This window comes from Alosa alosa, chromosome 22, assembly GCF_017589495.1.
Source record: "Alosa alosa isolate M-15738 ecotype Scorff River chromosome 22, AALO_Geno_1.1, whole genome shotgun sequence".
NCBI lineage: Eukaryota > Metazoa > Chordata > Actinopteri > Clupeiformes > Clupeidae > Alosa > Alosa alosa.
In genome coordinates, this window is record NC_063210.1 from 25694540 (window position 1) to 25721784 (window position 27245).

General features: G+C 40.9%; 1 protein-coding gene across 3 annotated transcripts in view; it reads right to left on the bottom strand.

Moving 5' to 3' along the window:
• The window catches only part of LOC125287778 (NACHT, LRR and PYD domains-containing protein 1 homolog), a 52630-nt gene extending 28917 nt beyond the window's left edge, over window positions 1-23713 (bottom strand). For 2 of the 3 annotated variants that reach the window (XM_048233797.1, XM_048233795.1), the window contains exons 1-6: window positions 23334-23713; window positions 14259-14347; window positions 13844-13894; window positions 8058-8315; window positions 4930-6625; window positions 4668-4751 (exon numbers count right to left, since the gene is read on the bottom strand). In XM_048233797.1, the coding sequence (XP_048089754.1) occupies window positions 4668-4751; window positions 4930-6625; window positions 8058-8315; window positions 13844-13894; window positions 14259-14313 (2144 nt within the window). In that variant the 5' untranslated portion in view covers window positions 14314-14347; window positions 23334-23713. The remainder of the gene's footprint in view (window positions 1-4667; window positions 4752-4929; window positions 6626-8057; window positions 8316-13843; window positions 13895-14258; window positions 14348-23333) is intronic. The other variant, XM_048233796.1, reaches the window with a different exon arrangement.
• Between the last annotated feature and the right edge of the window lie 3532 nt (window positions 23714-27245).

Here is a 27245-nt window from a genome sequence, read left to right on the forward strand (position 1 = left end):
TACTTTAATGATTACTTGATTTTAAAAGTAACTAAGTTAGATTACAAGTTACTTTATTAGTTACTTTCAGCAGCTACCGACAACACCCCCACCGCCTCAACATAAAAATGATAACCAGTTTTGCCAATACTCACTATACTGGAAGTGCATTTTAACAGTAATGTCAACAATGTATAGCAGACATCCCAACCTAACCTACGTAGATACTGAAATGCAGATGTTTGTTCAATAATGTCTAGTCAGTACACAAAATAAGGAAGGCCTATCGATAGAAATTGTGATAGTAAAATATGTAGATTTTGGTAGTTTGGTCTTTTCATGTAGCCTTGGCAACTAGCCATTTAGTATAGGCCTGAGTAATATGCAAATGAAATTACACTTGTTAAACTCACCTCAACAAGTCTTTTGCAATCATTTAACCCGCCGTGAGCAATGCTAAAGTCACTGTTACAAACAGTGCAGTGTGCAATACTATCATTATGTTTTACTCTTATGAGACAATTGGGTAGGCCTACACTTTTGTGTAGTCTGATGAGAAATGGGTCTTAAAGGAGAATTCCGGTGTGATATTTACCTAAAGTGTATTGAAACATGATACCGAGTGTGAACGTATGTCTCATAGCCCATCTCGGCTTGTCCCCTGCACTCCAAAATCTGGCGCTAGTTAGCCGATGCTACCAACAGCTTTTCAATGGTGGTGCTTGCCATCGGGCCTAGCCATGCAAATAAATCACTGTTTTACACCATTTCACGAGGCTCAATGTATCTCCACACTTCATTGGTAGACTTCCGAGGGCCCTGACATTTAAAACGAGACATTGAGAACTTTGAAAAAGCACTGGTAGTTTACTTACAAGACGATTTATACAGACAGTATCTTCACAAAGTTTAGCGTTTGCAGCCATCTTGAATTTAGTCACGATAAGTCGAGCGACGAGTAAGAATGATAAGGGATGCCCACCAGACACACACCTGCCTCTTTGTTGTTAGGACCAGGCACATACACCAGATGGTCTGAATGAAACCACTAAGATCTCATAGTCTCAAAGGCCACCTCCGATAGATTTTTGCGACTTGGCCTTGTCTCTGTCTGATCTGATTATGGTATATCCATCAACGCTAAAGTGACAATCTCACTTTAACCATGTTTCAGTAAAACAAATGCGGTTAGTGCATCGGAAGACCTCCTCATATTTGATGCAAAGTATTACCTCATCCAATTTGTTGTTGAGCGATCTTACATTTGAAAGGGTGATCACTGGTAAGGGCTGCCGGCTCCCAGTTCCAGTTGCTGCTACTGGAAGAAACTGGAATCCAGGCATTTCCACTGAATTATTTTTGGAGTCTGATCCCTTATCATACAAAACCTCCGGCACATTTCCAACAGCGTTCAAAATGGCCCGGGTAACACCGTTACTTAAGAAAGCTTCTCTCAACCCTGCTCAAATCGAGAACTACCGTCCTGTCTCACTCCTGCCTTTCCTATCCAAAGGCATTGAACGAGCAGTCTCCAAACAGGTCTCTGACTTCCTTTCACAGAACAACCTTCTGGATCCAAATCAGTCTGGGTTCAAAAGCGGCCACTCTACGAAAACAGCTCTACTGTCTGTAACAGAAGCCTTAAAAAGAAGCCTGGGCGACGCCGGGTCATCAGTACTCATTCTGCTTGACTTATCGGCTGCCTTTGACACGGTTAATCACCGCATCCTTCTCTCTATACTTTCATTAACATGGGAATCTCGGTTCTGCTCTCTTCTGGTTTGAATCCTACCTCACAGGGCCTTTCGTTTAGCATTATCATGGCTTGGTCAGCTATCTGCACCTCACCATCTCACCACAGGGGTCCCCAGGGCTCAGTGCTGGGCCCCTTCTCTTTGCTATCTACACCACCTCCTTGGGACAGATTATCCATTCGCATGGCTTCTCCTACCACTGCTATGCAGGCGACACACAGCTCTATCTGTCCTTTCCACCTGATGACCCCTTGGTTTCAGCACAGATCTCGGATTGCCTCTCAGACATAGCTACATGGATGAAGGCACACCACCTCCAGCTGAACCTCTCAAAGACTGAACTGCTGGTCCTCCCAGCTAAACCTACCATACACCCGACATCAACATCAAATTTGACTCCCTGTCTGTTTCACCTACCAGGACTGCAAGAAATCTAGGAGTTGTTCTCCGACAACCAACTAAACTTCTCAGATCATGTTGCCTCCTCAATTAAGCCCGGTCATGCCGTTTCACACTCTACAACATACGGGAAAATCAGGACTTACTTGACTCAAGATGCTACCCAACTTCTGGTTCAGGCAATAGTCATCTCCGACTCGACTACTGCAATGCCACTCCTGACAGGTCTCCCAGCCTGCGCCAGTGAAACCACTTTAGATTATTCAGAATCTTGGCCTGGTCTACAACCAACCCAAAGGGCACATGTTACCCGCTGCTCATCCAGCTACACTGGCTACCTATGGCGGCCCGCATCAAATTTAAGGCTCTAACGCTTGCCTACAAAGTAGTCTCGGTTCTGCTCCCACCTACTTGAATGCCCTCATACAGACATGCGCTACCTCCAGACCGCTCGCTCCCTCAGGCCGAGCGGCGTCTAGCTCTACCACCCGATGCGCTCAAGCCAATCAAACTTTTCTCATCTGTTGTTCCTCGTTGGTGGAACACACTGCCAGTTCTTACAAGGGCAGGGACATCCTTCTCCATTTTCAAAAAACTCCTGAAGACCCAGCTCTTTAGAGAACATCTCCTCTCATAGCAACACTTACAACAAGTCTTACTGATCCTAGCACTCACCAGCCGTCTTAAACTGACAAGTAACTGTTAAAAACAGCACTCACTGATGCACTTATTCTTACTGTACTCTAATGTTTTTAAATTGTCCTAAAATTGTTGAGAATTGCTCTAAAACTTAAACTGTTTACCATGTTGTTAGTCGCTTTGGTTAAAAATGCGTCAGCCAAATGTAATGTAATGTAATGTAATGTAATATGATGTGAATGATTACATGAAATTTGAGCATTTTCTATTTTTGGCTGAAGAATGTAAATGAGAAAAGATGCACAAAAAATGTATGTTATCATTCACATCAAACAAATGGCAAGGCATTTCACTGGCGTTATGGATGTGACAAAAAGTAAATTTTCCGTGAAATTGCCCAATATTATAATTTCCTAAAGCATATTTTCCACAGAGCAAGCACCCAAACACGGTCATTCATTCCATCTAATGGCTCTTCTCTTCCAATGTGTCTACACAAAACGATTTCAAATGTACACAGGAGAGATGTTCAATTCCTCATGCTATAGGTATGGGATTTCACACAGCGGCCAATCTGCAACTAAGCCTATTTACAGTTTAAACCAAAACCACTAAAAAATCACAAATCATTAACAAAAAACAAACCATTAGTACAGTATCAACTTAAATTGACATCATTCTTACTTCCACATGCCAAACACTGAAATCTTCAATTTTGGCTTCCTGACTGTAAAGATTTTCCTACAAACACACTCACTCTTTCAATACACAAGGAACACAAATAAACAAGTGAAAGTGTTCATACGTGTTCATATGAATCCAGTTCTTACCCTAGTCCACTGTAGTGTTCATACGTGTTCATATGAATCCAGTTCTTACCCTAGTCCACTGTAGTGTTCATACGCGTTCATATGAATCCAGTTCTTACCCTAGTCCACTGTAGTGTTCGTATGCGTTCATATGAATCCAGTTCTTACCCTAGTCCACTGTAGTGTTCATATGCGTTCATATGAATCCAGTTCTTACCCTAGTCCACTGTAGTGTTAGGTAAGCGTTCATATGAATCCAGTTCTTACCCTAGTCCACTGTAGTGTTCATACGTGTTCATATGAATCCAGTTCTTACCCTAGTCCACTGTAGTGTTCGTATGCGTTCATATGAATCCAGTTCTTACCCTAGTCCACTGTAGTGTTCGTATGCGTTCATATGAATCCAGTTCTTACCCTAGTCCACTGTAGTGTTCGTATGCGTTCATATGAATCCAGTTCTTACCCTAGTCCACTGTAGTGTTCGTATGCGTTCATATGAATCCAGTTCTTACCCTAGTCCACTGTAGTGTTAGGTATGCGTTCATATGAATCCAGTTCTTACTATAGTCATATGTTAATCAGTTTCATATGAATCCTTATAGTCCACTGTAGTGTTCGTAAGTGTTCATATGAATCCAGTTCTTACCATAGTCCACTGTAGTGTTCGTAAGTGTTCATATGAATCCAGTTCTTACTATAGTCCACTGTAGTGTTCGTAAGTGTTCATATGAATCCAGTTCTTACTATAGTCCACTAGTCCACATATGAATCAGTTCTTGTTCCACTGTAAGTGTGTTCATATGAATCCAGTTCTTACCCTAGTCCACTGTAGTGTTAAGTAAGTGTTCATATGAATCCAGTTCTTACTATAGTCCACTGTAGTGTTGTAGTCAGTTCTTACTATAGTCCACTGTAGTGTTCGTAAGTGTTCATATGAATCCAGTTCTTACTATAGTCCACTGTAGTGTTCGTAAGTGTTCATATGAATCCAGTTCTTACTATAGTCCACTGTAGTGTTCATAAGCGTTCATATGAATCCAGTTCTTACCCTAGTCCACTGTAGTGTTCATATGAATCCAGTTCTTACCCTAGTCCACTCAGGATCTGTCCTTCCCCCAGAGCTGAGATCAGATCATTCACATCAGCATCAGACAGCTCCTCAACAACTAACCTGCAAACACACAAACACATAGTCAACCAGCACTACTGAAGACAATGTCGGCTTTAAGCTTTCATATTAATGTGACCGGTAGGTTGTTTTAATAGGAAATCAAACTGAACTTTAATATAATTAAAGTGTTTATTTATGTGGCTACATTTGCTTGTATTCCATACACACACACACTCACCCCAGCTCCTCACACCTGCTCAGTGCAGGTTGCAGCATCCTCAGCTTCTCTGCTGTGATGTTGCACACGTTGAGCTCCAGGCTTCTGATGGTCGGGCAGCGCTGCAGGCAGTACAGCAGCACTGAGCAGTCTGTTGTCGTCAGGGGAATGGAAGCAAAGGTTATCTTACCCCAAACCTCCATGGCTCTCCTCACAAACTCTTCCTCATGGAGCTCACAGAGACAGTGGAGAATGAACAGCAACTCATTACTTTTCTTTGAATCTTTACTTTTTTCAATGAGTTCAAGAATCCACTTTTCTAGCTGTCCTCGAATGGAAGGAGTGGAAGGCAGTGGAAGTTCCTTCAGGTTTTGAACCACCTCCTTATTTGAGAGGCCAAAGAGAAACTGAATGACGGGTAGGACATAGGACTTGCCGTCATATTCCTTGACAGAACCGAGCAGCTCATTGACTTTCTCATCATTCTGGTCTGAGGTGTAGTTGAGTGCAGTAAAGAACTCCTGAAAGCTGAGATGCATGAAACTGAACATTTCCTCCAGGCGGACTTTCTTCTTCATGAGGAATTTGCACAGGAAGGGAACACTGGCTGGATCTGAGACTGTACTCAACACACTTCCCTTCTCAAACAGGACCTGCTGCTCCAGCATCCCTCTCTCTGCCAGCTGGCCCAGGCTCCTCAGCAGAGTAGGGACAGGTTGACTCAAACCCTGGCAGTGATGCTCCAGCAGAGTGGACACAAAGTGGACAAATATGGAGGTAGTCGTTTCCAGCTCAGCCATTTCAGCATTTTCTTTTAGCTGCTCCCGGAAAACTGTGCAGACAATCCAGCAGATGACCGGAATGGAGCAGGAAGAGAAGAGTGTTCCGGTTGCCTTCACACTCCTCAATGCCTTCTCTGCTACCTGCTGATCTTGACAGAACCTTTGGAAGTATTCCTGCACCCCCTTCTCAGAGAAACCCAGAGTCTCAGTTGAACGCAGAGGGTGTTTGAGCAGTTTGCTCAGTGTGTCTGCAGCAGTGGGCCTGGTGGTGACCAGCAGGAAACAATCGTCCAGGATTGTACCCTTCAACAGAGCACTCAGAATGGCCTCAACAGGAGCTGGTGTGAAAGGGTCTTGACAAATGACAAGTGAGTCATTGATTTCATTTGTGAATCGCAGTTCATCAAATCCATCTATGAGGAAGAGCACCTTCTGTGGTGAGTCCTTTAGTTTCTCTGAGATCAGTGGGGTAAATGTCTTATTGTAGCTCACAAGATCCACCACACACCTGTCATTCCTCTCTCTGGACATCTGGTTCAGTTCTTTACATCTCAGGTGTAAAATAAGTTCAAATCGATCCTGGTAGAGGTTACCTGATGCCCAGTCCAACATGATCTTCTGTGCCATAAAGGATTTGCCATGTCCAGAGTGGCCCTGAAGAATGACTGCTTTAGTTATGTCTCCACGGTCATTAGGGCTGAAGAACTGGTCCACAGTGGTGCTTTGATATGCCTCCCTGGCACTGAAGAGACTCGCTCCTCTGAAACGAATCTCCTTCTCTTTCTCTTTCTGCTTTCTGTGTTGCTGGACTAGCAGCGGGTCAGTGTAGCGGTCAGTCAACAGCACGTCCTGTCCAGGTAGGGAGTTGTACTCCTGCACTGTCTTATACTGCGAGCAGATCCACTCCTTAAGTTTGAGGATCATTTGCTGTTGGTCTGAAACAGTATTACAAATGGAAATGTTAATATTAAGTTTATAGTAATTCCTGTATGTGTGTGGTTTCTGTATTGGTACCTTTATTACTAATTTGGCATCAATGTCACGAGGGCATAGGTGGTGTAATGAATGAATGTATATATCTACCTGGGCATAGGCACGGCTGTATGGAGAGGGGGTGAGTAGGGAGAGCACATTTTTTGTTGGCCGTATTTTTTGTATAGAAACAATGCAGTTTATATTATTTATTATTTATTTCTGACATTGCCATTGTCTGCTATGCTGCTTTGATGGAATATGTTTTACCCAGAGTTTTGGACAATAAAACAAAGTAAACTTCATCAAAGATTCCGTGTTTGTTTGTAACGAGTCCGCACAGTGTTTTTTATCTCCCTCACTTAGCCTCTCAAGATTTTTATTTGTTTGTAGTCACCACAATGTTAAACAGTATTTTATCTGCTCCCCTCTATGTGTCTTATATTTCTTACAGGTTTTTATGGCTGATGCCAATGTCTCTTAAAAACACACCTTATGATTAGAAATCAGTGGACCAGCTAGATTACACGAATAATAACATATTTTCATAACAAAACCAACATATTATTTCTACAATAAATGTTCCATTGTATGTAGATCACAGTGATGTGTAGTCCTTTTCCCACTAGACCACATTTTCTCCTGGTGATTGGTTACTTGTAATGATAGATAGATAGATAGATAGATAGATAGATAGATAGATAGATACTTTATTGATCCTCAAGGGGAAATTCAAGGGTCTCAGTAGCATACAGACATAACACACAACATGCACTTACAGCAGAAATGGTAAACATAAGTATAAGTATAAACATATAACTAAACTCCACTGTACAATAAAGACAGTAGAAGATAAGACAGATAAGAAAACTAACAAAACTAAATACTAAATACACTATATAAGTTAAATTAAGAAAGTCCAATGTGCTTGAGGGTGATCAAGCATAAGACGCTTGTAGTGACAGGGCCAGGACTGGTGAGGTGCTAAAGGGAGTGAGTGTCATGGTGAAGGTGCAAACAGTAGTCCAACCATAGTCCTTAGTTATGTGTGCCTGGCAAGGTGCTCAAGAGAGTGAGTGTCATGGTGACGGTGCAAAAAGTAGTCCAACATTAGTCCAACAGTGCAACAGTGCAAGAGTAAGGTCTAGAGACCAGCATAAATAATATAGACAAATAGGAGAGTAAAGTGTAATGTAGACAAGGTAAAATAAAATAAAATAAAATAAAATAATAATAATAAATAAATAAATAAATAATGGGCAGCTATTAAACCAGACTTCCATTGACCACTGAGGTGTCTACAAACCCAACTCACCATAGAGGCCAAGTACACCCTTGTCCAGCACTATGTCAACATGTTCACCATAATGGTCATCCATTACACTGGGCACTCACCATAGACACCAGGCTCCTTGTCTTTAAGGAGGGAGAGAAATCTCTCACAGGCCCGTTCACCCTTCTTCCACACCATGTCAACCAGGCAGGTCACCTGGTCCTCAGTCACACTGTGGTTCTGCAGAATCTCATTCCTCTCTCTCTTTGTAATAACGGGGCCCATGTCAGTGGTGGGTTTCTGAAGGCCATCCAGCAGATCTTTGAGAGCAGCATCTCCAATCTTGTTTATGAGTTCAATCCGAGCATTAAACACTTGATCTGTAAGGAGAGAGTTTTACGCTGTGATTACCTCCTGAGGCCAAGACGCACATCTCCACAAAACCAGAACCGTGACATAACTGTGGCCGATACAAGCACCGTTATGCCTGTGTGATGTCATAACTGTGGCCGATATGAGCACCGTTATGCCTGTGTGGTGTCATAACTGTGGCCGATACGAGCACTTTTATGTCGTTGTGGTGAAATTGCAGTTTGACTACTCTTACTGTTTTAAGATTCCAGTTGTTATTGATCACCGATCTGTTATTCCTGTCATTGTGTTGACTGTCGCAACCGCTGGCACGTTATCCTGAGAAATATTATTTGGTCACCACTATTCTGAGATTTACGGCTCCCATTAACTTCCATTCAACACATCAAAACAATACTTCCAAAATGTCTTCAAACTAAAACAGGTGACTCATGCCGGCAACCATTTCACTTTGATAATAAACTAAATTTTCGTAGAATATTTATATAAATCTTCTACGAAAATTTAGTTTAGCAATAATAACATAATAATAACATAAATTGGCTTAAGCAATGTGGAGAAATCTTATAAAATCTGTCAGCCTCAGGGATTAAAGTGAAAAAAAAATCGTTTGACTGAACTTTTTTCAGGCCATAAATCATACGTTGTTCATATCTACCTATAGAGATAGCACCCCTTTTGCGGTCGCGACCTATTGGTTTTTAATGTACAAAAAGATGCAAACAGCAAAGTAAAGGGAGTTTTCGCCTTATTCACACGGCGGCCATTATTTAAACCAAAACGAGGCTACAGGGTACACTTACTATAAAATTAATGCCACCTACAGGTGAATGCATACAACATAACAATCCTATGGTTTGTGTACCCTGTAGCCTCGTTTTAGCCGCAAATGGCCACCATGTGAATAAGGCGAATTGAGAGTGTTCTTGATTGAGATTGAGTTTTCCTGATGAACAAAAATATATTTTAGTACCATCCCTGACCATTGCTGATTAGCCATTGCTGTTCTTTTCTACTGCAGCAATATTGTAGAAAGGCTTTAACACACTCTTATTTAATTACTTCAGGCCAAAAGTGTTTAAAGGGGAGATTTTTTTCTTGTTAATATGCAATTCTACACCAAGTAAAATCTATAAAATCAAGTTTGCAAGACTTCCCATTTCCTCATCAAAGTAACGAATCAGAACATTCTAGATATTGTTCATATTTCCATTTGTTGCCTCATCCGCATTTAATGAAAACATGGTTATTTTGAGTTTTACAGACAACTCAGTTTTCCAATGAGCAGCAATACTGTGTGTGCTCATGCAGGAGGTCTGCGCATTTGATAACGACAATCTGGAGACGGTGCTTTTGTCTTCAGCAACAGATTGTATAAGGTTGACAAAAGGGTTGCGATATGGTGAGGGACAGGTCGTGTTGCGCTATGAAAGAACATGCGTAGCCTACTTTCTAAACGTAAAAACGGTCAGCCATAGATAAACGTAGCCTACCTCTGTCGTGGTGGCTAGTTGCACCAGGTACGGAAGATGTCCTGAAGTGCCGCGAGCGTTAACCTTATGGCGGTCTTCTGATTGGTGGCGTGCTAAAACGTTTTCCTATTGCATCCATAAACAATTTTCTTGCAGCGAACCGCGCAAAGCAAACCCCGGCGCTTAATTTCTTTACACCATGGCTTGTTAGTTCTCCCCGTTTCCAACAGCTGCCCATCTCCATTTATTTTTTACCTTTTGACACCAGCCTTCCTTTAGCAATAATGCATCCATGACAGCTAGTGGTCTTGCCAAATAGACGCACACAAATCATGGCGCTAATATCGCGAGGGTTCTGGTAGGCCTACTGGTTATGGTTTTTTGTGCTATAAATGAATAATATTTTATAGCAAAGTTTTAAGTTGACTATTTTAATTGTATGGTTATTTTTGTCAACATACACTCACAACCTACTGTCGTTAAAAGTGAGGCCTAAGCAAAATAGGCTACAAGGCTGTCTGTCGCGTCACAAACAGACTGACCCCTTACTCAACAGTTCGCGATGATGACAGTGATATTATTTTTTTTTTTTTTTATGCTAACACGCTCAGTCAAAACCTTCCGTCGCAAATTGTGAAAAACATTGTTGTACATGTCATAACAGACGGGATAATAAATTGCATAGGCTACGGTTTACATTAAGGTCGCTTTACACATAATGTTAGTTGCATTGATTAAAAACTGTAACAATAATAGTAGCCTACATCGGGTGGCATAGAAGGCTATCTGTTCAAGTCATAGGTGACACCCAAAATGAATGACCTCCCTGACAAGAGTTCAGCGATAGTAAGAAATTGTCTACATTGATGCCGGGAAAGAACACAGCCTCACGCTTCTTCTCCTCAATTAGCACATAGAGTTCACAATATCATATCCAAAAAATTTAAACGGATTGGCCAACCTCATCAGCTGTCTCTAATGTGTGACTATAATCCAACTTTTAGACCGTTATAGTCCTCCATGTGTTCTTTGGAAAAGCAAAGGTGATAGCCCCCCTCCTATTTTTTTTCTCATCGGATCTGCATCGATCTCAAATATGACATTTCTAAAATCAAATTGACGGAAATCCGTCCTATGACGGAGAACTTTAATCCTTGCACTGTCAGCCCCTGAGACTGTGCCCATTGTTCAAATTATGGTCATCTAATTTGATTTTTAGTCCCGCTCCCGCCCGCATCTGTAACATGATGTCCCGCTCCCACCCGCATCTGTAACATGATGTCCCGCTCCCGCCTGCTATAGCCAGCATGCAGGAGGGATAGCCTATTCAGTTTTTCTTTCTGTCTCACGAAAGGAGCACACACACCTGAGAAAGACTCCAGATGTCAGTTTCTTGGTTCTGAATGTAGGCTAACAACTGAAGTAGGCCTAGTCTGCCCTCTTCCTCTGTCATGCTTTCGATTTTTGAGTTTTGACAATGAGCAGCAGGAACAAATTTAACCCACGTAAACGACAATATAGGCTATAGGCCTGCTATCCGTCAGTTATGCTTAAACCCCGTTTTTTAATGCTGCCTAACAGAACATTTAGCTGAACTATAGTTATGAACAGTAGGGGAGACCGGGTATGGTTGTAACATGGGGAGAGTTGTAACATCACCAATTCCACCAATCAGGGATAAGATATGAGCCATGTGACAGTTTCTGACTGCTCAGACTTCCTTAACGATCACACATGGACATTTTCAAGTTGTTAGTGCCATTTATCCCGGAGTAAGGAGAAAAATTCAACATCTGAGGTAAGAAAGTAACTTTTTTTTTTTTAAATGATTTTTTCTAGTGCTTTTACCATTGTAGATACAGTTGTATGAGTTACATCAGGTCAAACTATAGTTTCTCTAGTAAAGAATGGTGTAGCTCTCTCTTGCTAATGTCAAAGCACCATGCTAATACAGCTAGCTAAACAATGGATGACAGTGGTGGGGTAGGTTGTAACACAATTTTTGAATATGTTACAACCTGTGGAATGGGGCTAGTAGACCCATTTAATGTCTGTTTAATTTCATCTTTGTGTGTGTGACTGTTCAGCCCTCTCTCTCTTTCCATGAGAGACACAAATACATACACACACAAAAGTATAAACGCTGTGGTTTTTATATTTAGTTTAAAACGTTAATATGATCTTCATTCTCTATGTGAAGAACGGATTGTATGGTGTACAATATGTTGGTGAATCTATTTTCACACCCTGTGTACCCTGTTTATGCAATAAATCAGTATATCAAATGGAATTCCATTGTTTTTCTGCATTTTTTTGTACCTGTTACAATCTACCCCAATAGGTGTTACAATCTACCCCAGTAGTGGGGTAGGTTGTAACAAAGGTACACTGTATTTGTCATAATCTCACAAATTCTGTAATATAGTTGAAGAGATTTAAATGGTTGCCACTTGTAGTAGACAAATGTGGTTACTTTGCCAAAAAGTTCCAGAACTGTAGCTTTAAAAGAAATGGTAGTTTTAGGTGCTGAAGAAAAATGTGTTACAACCATACCCGGTCTCCCCTACTTTAATCATTTCCATATTTAATTTTACGCACATATTTAATTTGCGGGAGTGCAGTGAATCATCGGTCTGTCCCGCACCCATGAACGCACCTCTCTCATCCCGCCCGCTCCCGCAAAGAGCTTCCAAAAGTTGTCCCGCGCCGCACTCTTTTTTGTGTCGGGACCCGCAGGGTCTACTTGCGGGAGTGCAGACCTCTAGTGTATAGGTCTAATTGAATGCCCGTCACTTTAAGACGTTCGTAACACAGTTAAAAGGCTGCTGATGTGTGGATGCAATTCGTAACGTTTTCTTACACAGTTAAAATAAAGGTTCGTACTTCTCCTTGGGACAAGCACTTTTGAATTTTGGAAAACACGTTTCCATTTACTTTGGGATTTTACATTCAGTGTCAGAGTCAATAAAATGAGCCCTTCAACGAAATTGACAAGCATCTGTAAGTAGGCTAAGCATGCTAAATTCGACATCCAAACAGTATTCTAATGTTAGCTTTGAGATAGGCCTACTGCTTGATTGCGTAACTTAACCTAGTTTAGTCTCTTCAATGTAGCCTACTATGTTGTGATAAGACCTTAGCACTTAACTTAGTTAACTTCAATACAGCAGTTTTTAACAAAATTGCGCAGCATGGTCACGATGCTAACCGGATTTAATAGCAATTTAGCCAGACGTCTTGTATGCAATGTGGCAACAACAATCCTTCAACAATCGTGAATATTTTAAATGCACATGCAGAGAAGGGGCAGCGGGCTACGAGAGAGGGCGGGGCGGGGCAAGGAAAGGCTGCGCGTTAAAAGCGCAGCTCAGTGGCAATGCAAGGATTGATCTTATATTTCATTTAAATTAAATTAAATTAAATTAAATATAGAATATTAATCTGTAGCGGCCAATTTTATTTTGTGGTGCCCCGCCACAGATTAGTCAATGTATGGGAAATACTGAGATATAATGGGCTACATTATATATCTCATGGCCACCAGCTGGGGGCATGGCACTGCACTTCAGGTTATTATGTAGCTGAAAGCAAGCACTGAAATGGGGCCATCTGGTGGCTGTGCAGTGCAATATCGCCATTACATTTTTAATTTAACAGGAAGTTACTGTAGAAAATCGTATTTGTCTAATTAATCTGATATATTGTGTTTTTCTTTTCAAACTTTGTTATTTTATAAATTGTGGTGTATCATTAAGGTACGTTGTTGAATGCAATTACTCACATTAGATGAGCATACATTTGAATAATGGGCAGTCTTAGGGGCTGGCAGTTTTTCTCCACATTGCTTAAGCCAATTTCTGTTAATTTTTGCTGTATATATCTTGTACCAAAATGTAGTTTATGATCAAAGTGAAATGGTTGCTGGCATGAGTCACCGTTTTAGTTTGAGCACATTTTGGAAGTGTTGTTTTGATGTTTTGAATGGAAGTCAAAGAACTCAGAACAGTGATGACCAAAGAATACTTCTCAGGATAGCGTGACAGCGGTGCTGTCGCAGGGCTTACCTGTGGCTTTAGCTGGAGATGCTGCAGATGTCTGACTCTCAGCACCTGCACCTGTGGACACAGATTTGACCCAAATGCTTACAGCGGTGCATCATTACAAGCAAGCTTTAGCCATATGCTCTTATGTTCTAACCAATGTAGTGTTCTTTAGCCACATGCTCTTATGTTCCAACCAATGTCGTGTTTTTTAGCCATATGCTCTTACGTTCCAACCAATGTGGTGTTCTTTAGCCATATGCTCTTATGTTCTAACCAATGTGGTGTTCTTTAGCCATATGCTCTTATGTTCCAACCAATGTGGTGTTCTTTAGCCATATGCTCTTATGTTCTAACCAATGTAGTGTTTTTTAGCCATATGCTCTTATGTTCCAACCAATGTAGTGTTTTGTGCTGATGAGTACACAAAGTGACTGACCTGCTTCCACATTGTGCTGGACTTCCTGTTTGTCTGTTTGGGTGCTGCTGGCCATGACATCACTGTCTCCGCCCCTTCATGCACAGCTTCTATGGACAATGCAGTGACCACATTGTAACTATAGTGATGTGGACGAGATAATGGACAATATACAGTAGTGACCACATTATAACTATAGGAATGTGGAAGAGATAATAGCCAATACAGTGACCACATTATAACTACTTATTTTCTAACCAGTGATTTTAGTATTTATTTATGTGCAAGTGAGAAATGTTAAACCTGAATTCAGAAATACACAAACAAACACTATATGGTGAGCACTGACAGACATAATCAAAACACACATGCAGGGTCCCAATAATACAGCATTCCTCTAACCCTACAGGGTCCTACATAGCAGAGCTAGTGAGCGGAGCGGATAGAATTTTGTTGGAGCGTGGAGCGCTTTTTAATTTAGAGGCCGGAGCGGCCGCTCTATTCCACTCCATTTTCACTCCGATACCGCTCACACCACGAGTCCGAGGCATGCACAAATCCACCCAGAATTCATGTCTGCATAATGAAACGAAGACCGTTAAAGATATAGGCATTAGTAGGCCTAAGGTCGTTGGGGATGGAGTCGCTACATATTTTAGAAAGGAAACTGAAAGTCATAGCCTTGGGCCAAAAACCGTACTATTCCTACAAAACAACTAGATACTAACAATGTAGAGCAAGTACAACCATGTGGTGACACTGTACCAGTAAGATTCATTTTGGAACTTAAGACAACGCATTTCACAGAAACATGAGTGTGCTACGGAGAGCAAAGAAAAACGTGAGCATTTGAATTTGGTATGCTTCATATCAAGTAAGGCCGAAGTAAAACTGTATTATTTAGGCAATTAATCCCACTGATCCCTTGAGTTTTAGGCTTATGTGTATTGACATTACCAAGCTTGTTCGTAGTTGCATTATCGGTGTTGCATTATCTTTTACAATAAATGTTCTATGAGTGACATTGCCGTTGCTCTTAGTTCTTTGGGATTTAAGTTTTCTAAGGTGACAATGCGGCTTGTAGATTATTTCTCCCTCTTTTGAATTGGAGCTAGCGTGAAACGATTTCTCTGGAGCGGGAGGATTTTTAAGTGGAGCGGGGAGCGAAATTGAGCGGAGTGGCCTGACGTGAATTTGAGCGTCAATTTGAATTTGAACCTGAGAGGAGTGGGATATTCGCACCGCTCAGCTCCAGGGACGGACTGGCTAAAATCGCTATCATACACAACCAGAACACATTGCACCACTGATCAAAAGAAACCTGGTCAGAAGTCCATGGCGAGTTGTTGATGTTATTTTAAGAGCGTATTATCAACAGTAATATGGGAGGGTGCACAGGGCACCATCGTTCTATCATCCATGAAGGGGCCCCAGTGCACATCCATGCAAAACATTACAAATGACCGTTTAGGCTACAATTGGAAACATAATTAGAATAAAGATATTATGAAATACATTTCACAATGAGTAGTTATTTGCATATTGGTAATGACGGTTAAAGGTGATAAGGGGAGACACATGGTTATGGTTGGTTATGGTTATGGGATTTTGCAGACGCCTTTGGCCAAAGCGACACGCAAATACAAAAACAACGTAATATTTAAAATTTAATAGGGAACCGATTAGAATGTTGGTCAAACTATAATAAGGAAAATAGCAATAATAGACAACAATGTCAATTCAATCAATAGCCTAATAAAATAAGCAATTTAAATTAGGGAAAAGGCAATAATAAACAATAATGTCCATTTAATCAATAATATAAAAAGCAATGACATGGTAAGACTACATTAAGGAGAATATCGATAATAAATAATGTCAAATCAATCAACAGCCTAATGGAAATAAAACAATATTATACAAACCATAACGCATAATAGTAGGGGGGATTATCAACAAAAAAGGGCCAAATCGTTATGCGGTGGATAGAAGCACCAACATTGGTACAGACACTCTTTATGATGTATCTCATCATTTGAGAAGGGGTGCCCAACATTTCTGGTTAATTTAGGTCATTTTTTAAGGGAAAATCCAAGATGGCCACCTAAAATGACCCAAGGATAATAAAACATTAGGCTACATAGTTGGGCATCATGGTTTATTCTGCTACTTCTACAACTATTATGTGCAAGATAACCCATGAAAATAATCTTATATGCCTTTTATACATCTTTAAAGGGGGGTAAACAGGCTTATATTGGTCATAATGGCATGACTCCCCAAATGAATCCTAATCCGAGACGTTAATTATTTATGTATGCATAACATAAATATTTTTAAAAGCTTTTGGAAGAATCACTTAATAATTTCCAAAAGACAGTTTATTGCTAAAATGCCCACATGAGCAGAGATCAAGCCCTAAATAGGGACACAACTCATTGACCAAATGTTATCGTTAGCGTTAGCCAATGTAGACCCACAAGCTGGGTTCCAATGTTAGCGTTAGCCAATATAGAACCACTAGCTGGGTTCCAATTATCAAGCTAAATCTAGGCAAACAAAGGCATCCCTAGGCTAATTGTGTCCCCATGATCACCTGGAGTGCATATGTGTGCTGGGCAGCCGTGGCCTACTGGTTAGCACTCTGGACTTGTAACCGGAGGGTTGCCGGTTCGAGCCCCGACCAGTGGGCCACGGCTGAAGTGCCCTTGAGCAAGGCACCTAAGCCCTCACTGCTCCCCAAGCGCCGCTGTTGATGCAGGCAGCTCACTGCGCCGGGATTAGTGTGTGCTTCACCTCACTGTGTGTACAGTACACTGTGTGCTGTGTGTGTTTCACTAATTCACAGATTGGGTTAAATGCAGAGACCAAATTTCCCTCACGGGATCAAAAAAGTATATATACTTATACTTATTTGTGAATCTGTGGCTTCCTGAGGGGTATTGTACCATTATTTCGGGAATAACATTAGAAGCTCCCTCATACCTTGACATGCTAGTGAGAGAACTAGCAGCCTGGGCTTTTAGCTCAATTACTAGCACTCTCGCCTCCAGCCAGCTCAAAAAGCACAAAAATATATGCTCTGTCTTCCAAAGAAGTATACACTACAATTCTAGCTGTTACTTGTCAACCTAAGGCCATCTTAGTGCCAAAAGTTAACCAAACCAATACCTGTGGTGAACTTAGCATGGGCAATAATAACAGAGGAGGAAAAGTGGGCTGACAATGCAATCAAACTGATACTTCACTTCAGCCAGAACTGTCTGACCAGAGCTGCCAACTCTCACGCATTGGCCGTGAGACACACACATTTGATTAGTTTCACACGCTCACACGCCACACCCCCAATTTCTCATGCTGAAGTGTCAAACCCGGTCGGTCAGATGCCTGAAAAAAATGGGTTTAACCTATCTATAGATCTACCTGTTGAGCCACTGATCGACTAGTTATACTTTCAGAGACAGTGAGAGGGTTCAAGAGCACCCCCTGTCTGTGTAATTTTCTAAATTTTCTCTCATTTGCGATGCAGAAGCCGTCCCAGGCGCATTTCCCCAGGTATGCTTTCCCTCAGGTATGCTTTCAGTATTATTGAGTATTTGCGTACCATAGCATTAATTCCTGCAGGCGCCCCTGATCATGTGAACGAGCTTTCCAATGATATTAGCGCCAAGTTGCTGTGATAAATGGTTATCAATATAAATTATCAACATTGAACCTGACCAGACATTGGCCTGACTTTGCACTATTATATTGACTGTCTATGCACAATTGCACATTTCAACCAAATTTTGCTGCTCTTATTTCTTCATTGTATGTGCCTTCTTATTTATTTTTTATTGTTTACTTGAATGTTATGTTTGTCTGTGGACTAAATTGGTAAAATATGTCTTGTCTCCACCGTGGGATAGTGAGAAACGTAATTTCGATCTCTTTGTATGTCTTGGCATGTGAAGACATTGACAATAAAGCAGACTTTGACTTTGACTTTGATTGAACTGACATGCAATTTAGGCTACACAACACATGGCAAACCCAATATCACAATAAACAGCAAACCATACAGAATACGGGTATGTAACGCATGCCTCTGTGCAATAAGTGGTTCCTGAGTTGGCCTAAAATTATAATGTATTCTAATGTAAACATTTGTCAGTAGCCTACGTACATTTTTGTAAATTGCTCAGCCATAGATTATCCCACTATCATGGTTCTTATATTGTCAGGTTCCAGCCAATCCCACTTACACAGATAAATGAATATATTTCTATTGGCATGCTACCTAGTGACATTAAAGCAAAAATATGAAGAAAATCAAATAATGAGACACAAATATTGATATAAAGCCTGACATAAGCCATATGCAAACATTCACATCATACGTTCCCAGATATGGGTACATCCTGAAAAAGGAAAGCATGTAGGCTATAGGCTAGATGGCCATCACAATGACCAATATATTATCTTAAATAAACTAGCTGAATAACACAGGTGACCACTTCTGCATAATTTCATGGAGTGCTGAAATGTCAACACATTTTTGAACATTTCTGAACTGTGAAATGTAACATACAGCATACTGGATGTTTTGTGGTTGTGAACTTATTGCAATATCACCATAACTATTCCACCTGTGTGTGCATGGTTATAATTCTGAAGTGCAAAATAGCTTGGGCTACAGCACAAATATTTCCATAAAAATAAGCAAGTCTGACCTCTGAATTTATTTTGAAAGTGCACCTGATGGATGCATTTAAAAGTTAAAATATACAAACATTTCTTAAATTCTTATAAAACAAACAAGGCGACACAGCATCAGATGAATGCAGGTTCAGGCCGAGGTCCTAGTAGTAGATCCCTTTGATACCAAGTGTTAATTAAACTCTGGGACCCTGGTCCCTACACCTGAGAACCACTGATGTACGTTTTTTTTTTTACTGTACGGTAATAATGCTGAATGAGCCAAACAAAAATTTCCGCAGCAAAATTTTGATTGGCCCCACCAAATCTCATTCCAAGGTTTTTTGAAAAGTTGGCAGCCCTGTGTCTGACCCACCTGCTATAAACTCACTCCTTCCTCTCTTTCATGAAAAAGCTGCCAGCTTTGCCATGGTCAGACATGGTATGAATGTTGTAAAACAATTGACAGAGCACCTAGTTACACATAGAGATGGCTATGGAACACAATCGGAGAACTTTTAGATGGAAGTAGTTAAACAACTGCACTATGTGATGCTGGGGTGGCTACCTCTGGAACAGCAGACTAAAGGGTGGGCTGCATGGAAACCATTTCCAGAAGTAATGGATGCCTTCATTGCTATGACAGCAAATCCTTTTCAACTGCTTAGCCAGGAATCAAACATGTTTGCATTGCTGTAAAAGTACACTTGTGTTCTTTACGATAAGAAAAAGGATCTTGAAAAAAGTCAATGATCTCAGGAAGGACTTGTTTTCTCAAATATGTCTCTCAATGGGAAATATCCCTCCCACACAGGCTGCACTGATACAGCATTCAAATAGAGCAGTGTACCAAGCTAGCATTTGGTCCAAAGGTCTGCAGGCTACCCAGTCAGTGCCTTCTCCTGAAAAATATGGATGGACCAAATTAGATGATTTTTGGACACCTTTATGGACACTTTTAACAGAGGCAGCCAAAGCATGTAGAGAAGGCTGCCTGAGGTGCTTGAGTGTCTGTGTTTATAGTATCCTTGAGACAGTTGGTGGATATATAGGTAGCCATAGTGTAGCCGTATTGTCTGCTTAAAACAGAGACATACTGTATCTATAAGACACTTATACCTAATTTCATGCATGAGGTTGTTTCGGTGGCCTTTGAAATAGCTGCCAATTGTGGATAGGCAGTGCAGCCATTTTTCAATTTCTTTAAAAATTCACTTCCCGTTTGAGATTTTTTGGAGTAATCTTCCAGGATAACTTATGATTACCCAAGGGACATATATCAAATGTGAAGCTTTTAGGAGATGCTTACTGTAGGTGGCCTCTCAGGGCTCTACAGTGCGCCCATTTCACTCGCACATGCGAGTAAAAATTATGGCGTGCGAGTGCAAAAAAATATTTAGGCGCACTGGTGCGAATTACTTTGTTTGTCTACAAAATACACTGCAACATCAAGAAACATTACTGGTGCAAACCATAGAATCACGTCGCGAATGCAGCATAAAAACTACACCTCCCATCAACGTTAGCAGTTTCGCTAGTTGTCGCTTCTATCAAATCCAAGAGCACGCAGAAAAAGTGGAAAGTTAGACTAGCCAGCCAAGATGCAAAGATTGAAGAAATTAGTTCTTCATCGGATATCGGAGGAACAGGATGAGATTCTGAGAATGCAGTGAGAGAAGGAAAGGTAACCTAACATGCCTTATAGCCCAGTTGACGTATTGGCTGCAATATGCAAAATATAGCTGTAGCGAACAGGCACAAAAGTAGCTTCCCGTAATACTCCCATTTTATTCAAAGGTAGAACGCTACTGACAACTCCAGGCTTCCACGCATGCTTGTTTGTTTACACCGAATACAAGCTGAAGTGCAAAACGAAAGTAGGCCTAACGTTTGCCTACTGCCCCCATCAATGCAGATATTTCAAATAAAAAGTAAGTATAAAAATATATATATATCCTTGATTAGCCTATGTTGGGTTTTGTGGAAGAGAAAATGGACTGTTTTAGTAGTAGTATTAGGCAGTATGCAGTCAGATAGGTCACCATGGGCATATTTGGATTAGCTACAGATGGATTCACAAATAAATAAATTAGCCTACATTTGGCAGGATACTTGATATACAGGCTAAATGCAAATATGGCAATGTATTATACTATTTTACATTAACAAAATGTAGGAAAATAGAACAGACTGAAAATAAAGTAGGCACTGATCTTTAAAATCCTATTTCCTGTAGCCTAAATGTTGTCAGTCATTCTTAATATTCGCAATTGGTGCACTGGCATGTTTAAGTGTTAGCTGCAGTGTAATGTTAGATTATGTTTAAGTTAAGTACAGAACTGACTGTGCGCCCACATTTTTGTCTGTGCTCCTAATTTTTTTAACTTGGGCGCACAAGTGCTCCTGGAAAAAAAATGTTAGTGTAGAGCCCTGCCTCTGAATCAGCTGTCAATTATATGGGTGGCCATTTTGAATTTCTTCAAAATCTCACTTCCTGTTTGTCACCCCTTCTATGATGTCTTAGGGTCACCCAAGGAATATATATACCAAACTTTAAAAAGGTTGTTTAGGTGGTGATTGAATTAGCTGCCAAATGTGTGGCGGGAAGCGCAACATTTTTCAATTTCTTTAAAAAATGTGGGCACCCTTCTAGGATGTCTTAGGATCACCCAAGGAACATACATACCAAATGTCAAGCGGCTGTTTAAGAGGCTGTTTAGGTGGTCTTTGAATTAGCTGCCAATTTTGTGATGGGGAGTGTGATATTTTTCAATTTCTTTAAAAACTCACTTCCTGTTTGAGATAATTTGGGGCACCCCTTCTAGGATGTCTTAAGATCTTCCAAGGAACATACATACCAAATTTCAAGCTTTTAAGAGGTTGTGTAAGAAGCGTTTGAATCAGCTGCCAATTGTGTGTCGGGAAGCGCGACATTTTTCAGTTTCTTTAAAAACTCACTTCCTGTTTGAGATATTTTTGGGCACCCCTTCTAGGATATCTTAGGATCATCCAAGGAACATATCTACCAAATTTCATGCTTCTATCCACCGCGTAACGATTTTTTCACATAATCTCCCCTAAGCGCTTAAAGAACTAAGTGCATGTTCTTTCATATCGAGCATGTCACATATCACACACATATCGAGCACAGCTGAAGATGCACTGTCACAAGATAATAAGCAACTCCTCTGCAGGATAAATTTTGTTTTATTCAGTCATTCAAATATTATTAGGGTAAGTGTCTTTTTCCAGCTTATGTTTTCGACGGTAACCGATTGTCAGTCAATAGTGAAAGTAACTAACTGTGTAGAACTGTTTTGACGTTGACTGACACCACAGTGAAGTTAGTTTCACTTTGCCAATGAGTTCAAATAATGGACGAATGCAAATGTGTGAAGGCTATAGGCTACTATGCTAGGTTTTAGTAAAGCATGGTTTAGTGGAATAACTGTTCCAGGGGTGGAGTGGGGCATTAAAATCCACCGGGAAAATTCTGACAGCACCGAATTTAAAGTAGTTTAATTTACTTTGAATAGGTTTGCATAGAGAATGATTAAATTAGGCCTATATAGGCTTACATATAGGGACTAAAATCCCTGCTTTAATGCTCTATAGTTATGTTCTATAGAATAATATTCTACAGTATGTTGAACATGTAACTCCTGCAATCTGATGCTCAGCCTCAACACAAGGGCACATAACAGTATATGCCATAGACTGTATGCGCTTGCAATGACTGCCTCAGTCATTGCAAGCGCCTCTGATTTATTAATCATCACTATGTGGATACTGTTTTTAGAATTGATTTAGATTAAGTGTTAGTATAATTTGTATTTTAGTATATTTAGCATATTCTTTATCTTCTACTGTCCTTACTGCTTAGTTGTGTTTTTATATTATATACTTTAATTACTCTTTCTGCTGTTAAAGAATGTGTGTGTGTTGTATGTATGCTGCTGCTGAGACCTTGAATTTCCCCTGGGGATCAATAAAGTATCTATCTATCTATTTTTCCTTGCCCCTGTTGCTCTTGGGTGCTCCTTGTTGGTGCCCCCCACCCAATCCCAATCCTCCCCCACCTTTTTTATGCAGCCCTTGCCACTTAATCTACTAAACCCCTCTTCTACTGCACTTTTTACCCCCCCCCCCCCCCATTAATGCACAAATAGGCTGACACCAGACATAATTTCACTGCATTTCTTACTTCCAGTAACTATATGCATGTGACAATAAACTTCCTTGTATCCTTGTATCTATCTATCTATCTATATAGAACTCTATTGTATATAAACTGTAAATTTGACTGCCACTAGTCACTATGTTCTATAGTGTTATTTTAATGAATGCAGTCATTTGCTGTGTATGCAGTGATATGCATTAATTATGCATAATCTTAACACTTTTCAAAGTAGGTCTTACCTCAGTCTAGTGCTTCAGCAGTGAGATTGAAGTTGTTTTTCCTCTGCTTCTCAGACTGGACACTTCTGCCGTAGACAGAATTTAAATGACAGGAGAACAAGATCTCTGAGTGTTTCACTGTAAACAGAAGAGCTCCTCTTCAGAGAGATACGGAGGCCATTTTGTAGCAGTCCCTCGTGTGGAATGGCTGATCTACTGACTTCACTTCCTCTCTCTAGTGCTGGAATCCTGAGTGCTGAGTCTCTGGATTAGTCCTGTTCTCTCAGTCCTCACCAGTTGTAATACTGTTGTACCAGTTTAGCTCCAGTTCACACACTAAACGGTTACCATTCTATCTGACATTCATTTCCAACAGAGCTAGAGAGAGAGTCAGACCGTAGAAAACAGACTCTGAACAAAAGAGGGAAGTCCAGCTCAGGTTTATGGTCTTTATGTCTCTTAATGATTAACCTCCACACCTGCGTTCATGGGGCGTGTTCCAACCGTTACAGGGACGAATATACCACAATTTGATAAGGCCTAACCAATCAGAGCAATGAAATAGCTAACCCCTGAATCCATCATAACATCCTTCTTCTCTACAAATGCCTTAATCACTGTTTTCCACTTGTTTATTAAAGTTGTTGTGCCGGCAATATCTTGTACCAGAGACAGGATAGAGATGTAAACATGTAGCTTTTTGCTGTAAACAAATTCAACTGGTAACACTTTACGCTAAGGGTACATTATCGTGAATTCATGCATGAACTGATTCATTATGACCGCCACGCAGGAAATATTTATATTTGGTGTGAAACACACACACATACCTGTTTTTATGTTTTTCATTTATTTTATAATTTGTATTAATATTTATTTTATCATTATTTTATTTATAAGCTAAGGTTGCTAGCACAGGTGTCTAAAACTAGATAAAAACACTTGCACTTTCTGTTTGCAGTTTTGTGTGGTATTTGAAAAAAAGAACATTGCATTTTCAGAAATAGCCGGCCCTCCAATCAGATGACGTTGGCAGAATTGGCCCCCAGCTCATTTGAGTTTGAGACCCCTGGCCTAGGATGACCAATTTTTTGTGTCCAGTTTGCGTCAGTTTGCCTCCACGGGTCATGTGAACTCATTCAAGCCCAATTCAAGAATTTCTCAGAATTATGAACAGGCAAGATGGGGGTGGGGTTGTATAAAATGAATTTTACATGTGAAATCTATGAACTAATCATGTTTTGGTACTTGTTGTCTAGCAGATACCAGTGAGAATTGAGTGTGCATAATGCAATTCAGTGAGACAGTTAGAATCCTATTTGCCTTTCACCTTTTGTTTTTAGCCAGCAGCCAGACCAGCAAATACCCTAACTTTGCTGAATAACTGAAGCTAAGCAGGTTTAGTTAGTACTTGGATAAGAAACCTCCTTGGAAGAGTAGGTTCCTGCTGAAAGCGGTGTTGCTGGCTGGCCAGTAGGTGGCACTCTTCCCTGAGGCCAAAAGCCACCAAACAAATATCAATCCCAATGTCCTTTTGCAGTGACAGGGACACTGTACTGCAGGAGATGTTTTCCTTTGCATGAATGTTAAATTGAGGTCCTGACTCACCATGGTTGTTAAAGATCCCATGGCACTTATCGCAAAGAGTAGGCGGTTCCCTGATTTGCTTTATTTATGTACACATACATAAAGACACACACACATGCACACTCACACACACACACTACACATGCACACACACATACATGCACACACACGACACGCACAAACAAGCACACAAACACATAAACACACATACACACACACACACACACACACACATGCACCCACACATACAAACACACCTACACAAACAGTCCAACCGCAATCCTGATTTCAATCAGGAAGCAGGCCCCAAAGACTGTGAACCGGGATGAAGGAGCCTACCAGCTATCCCACACCTGGGACACAGTCCTGCAGGGCCCCCGCTGTATGAACCCCCCCCCCCCCCCCAGGGGACACGGCCATCACACCACATCAGGTGGGATGGGGAACTCCATATAACACAGCTCAGACCACGTCACACCACATCAGGTGGGATGGAAAACGCCATATAACACAGCTCAGACCACGTCACACCACATCAGGTGGGATGGAAAACGCCATATAACACAGCTCAGACCACGTCACACCACATCAGATGGGATGGAGAACTCCATATAACACAGCTCAGACCACGTCACACCACATCAGGTGGGATGGAAAACGCCATATAACACAGCTCAGACCACGTCACACCACATCAGGTGGGATGGAGGACTCCATATAACACATCTCAGACAACGTCACACCAACATCATGTGACACCTCTGATGAAGGCTACAGAGGCAAGGTAGCCGAAACTTGTCAGGTACACAATTTTACCTTATTGGCTTGTACAGAGAAACAGTAAGAAATAATTCTATCAAGTACTGAGTCCTTCGCTCTGAGGATGCATGCGTGTATCCTCTGCGTGCTTGGAACACCCACAATCCTGTGCGCACATGGTTTTTAATAATGCACCTGCAGCTTATATACTAAGTATACTAAGAAGAGGCCTTGAAGGAAGGATTTGACTCAGCAGGTCTTGTTCTACCGAATCCTCACAAATCCTTGACTTTGAGAAACTGTTAATGCAACAGACCTCACAGCTCCATACACACAATCCCCCATCATTTTCCCTGGATAACATCCCGGGACGCGTCCTCCAACTGTGCCACTGAACTGACAGGCATTGCCACAGACATCTTCAGTCTCTCCCTCACACTGTCTCCAGTCCCAATATATCTTCATCCTGTTTTAAATCCACATATTTTTCACACCAGAAACCTCTCTGATGCGTCATGTTCTATATGAGCATTCACACCAGAAACCTCTCTGATGCGTCGTGTTCTATATGAGCATTCACACCAGAAACCTCTCTGATGCGTCGTGTTCTATATGAGCATTCACACCAGAAACCTCTCTGATCGAGCTATTGAGCATTCACACAGAAACCTCTCTGATGCTCTGGTTCTATATGAGCATTCACACCAGAAACCTCTCTGATGCGTTGTGTTCTATATGAGCATTCACACCAGAAACCTCTCTGATCTCTTTGTTCTATATGAGCATTCACAGCAGAAACCTCTCTTTTTGTTGTTTTTTTTTTTTCTGGCATTGCAGCCATTCTGCTTATTGAAGCATCTCTTTGCTGTTTTTCTTTTTTTTTTTTTTAACATTATGTTTATTGGATTTTTCAAAATGTACACATACCATACACATACACATAACTCTTATCAGGATCTACATATATGCATGTGCACAAGTACACACCTATACATATATACACATACACATATACGTCCATGTCAAGAAAAAGAAAAAAAAAACCTGCTTTTTACTTAAAACAATACTGTAGCATGAATCAGTTACTCGGTAGACTTCTAGGTAGATGATTTTCGAGGTATTCAGTAAATCGACCCCATAGTTTGTAAAAGCTCTCAATTTTCCCCTTGTTGGCGTATGTTAGCTTTTCCATGGCTATGCAGTTGGAAAGGTTCTTAAACCATAATCTCACTGAAGGTGTCTCAGTGCTCTTCTGAGGTAGCAATAGAGTGCTTAGCCTGTAGTGAACATACATTAATTATCTTTTTATGAGCACCTGACAATCTTATCTCAAGTGGAAAAAGACCAAGGATGAAAATATTAAGGCATGCAGGAAGTGTCACCGAGGTCAGACAAAGTCCTTACAACCTTCGCTGTTTCTCTTTTGAATGGAAATGCTTCCAGCACACTCACATGTCATGTAAACAAATGGGTGGCGCTCCTCTCTCTAGCATGCACAGGCTTTATGCAGCACACTCACATGTCATGTAAACAAATGGGTGCCGGTGTTCTCACTCTAGCATGCACAGGCTTTATGCAGCACACTCA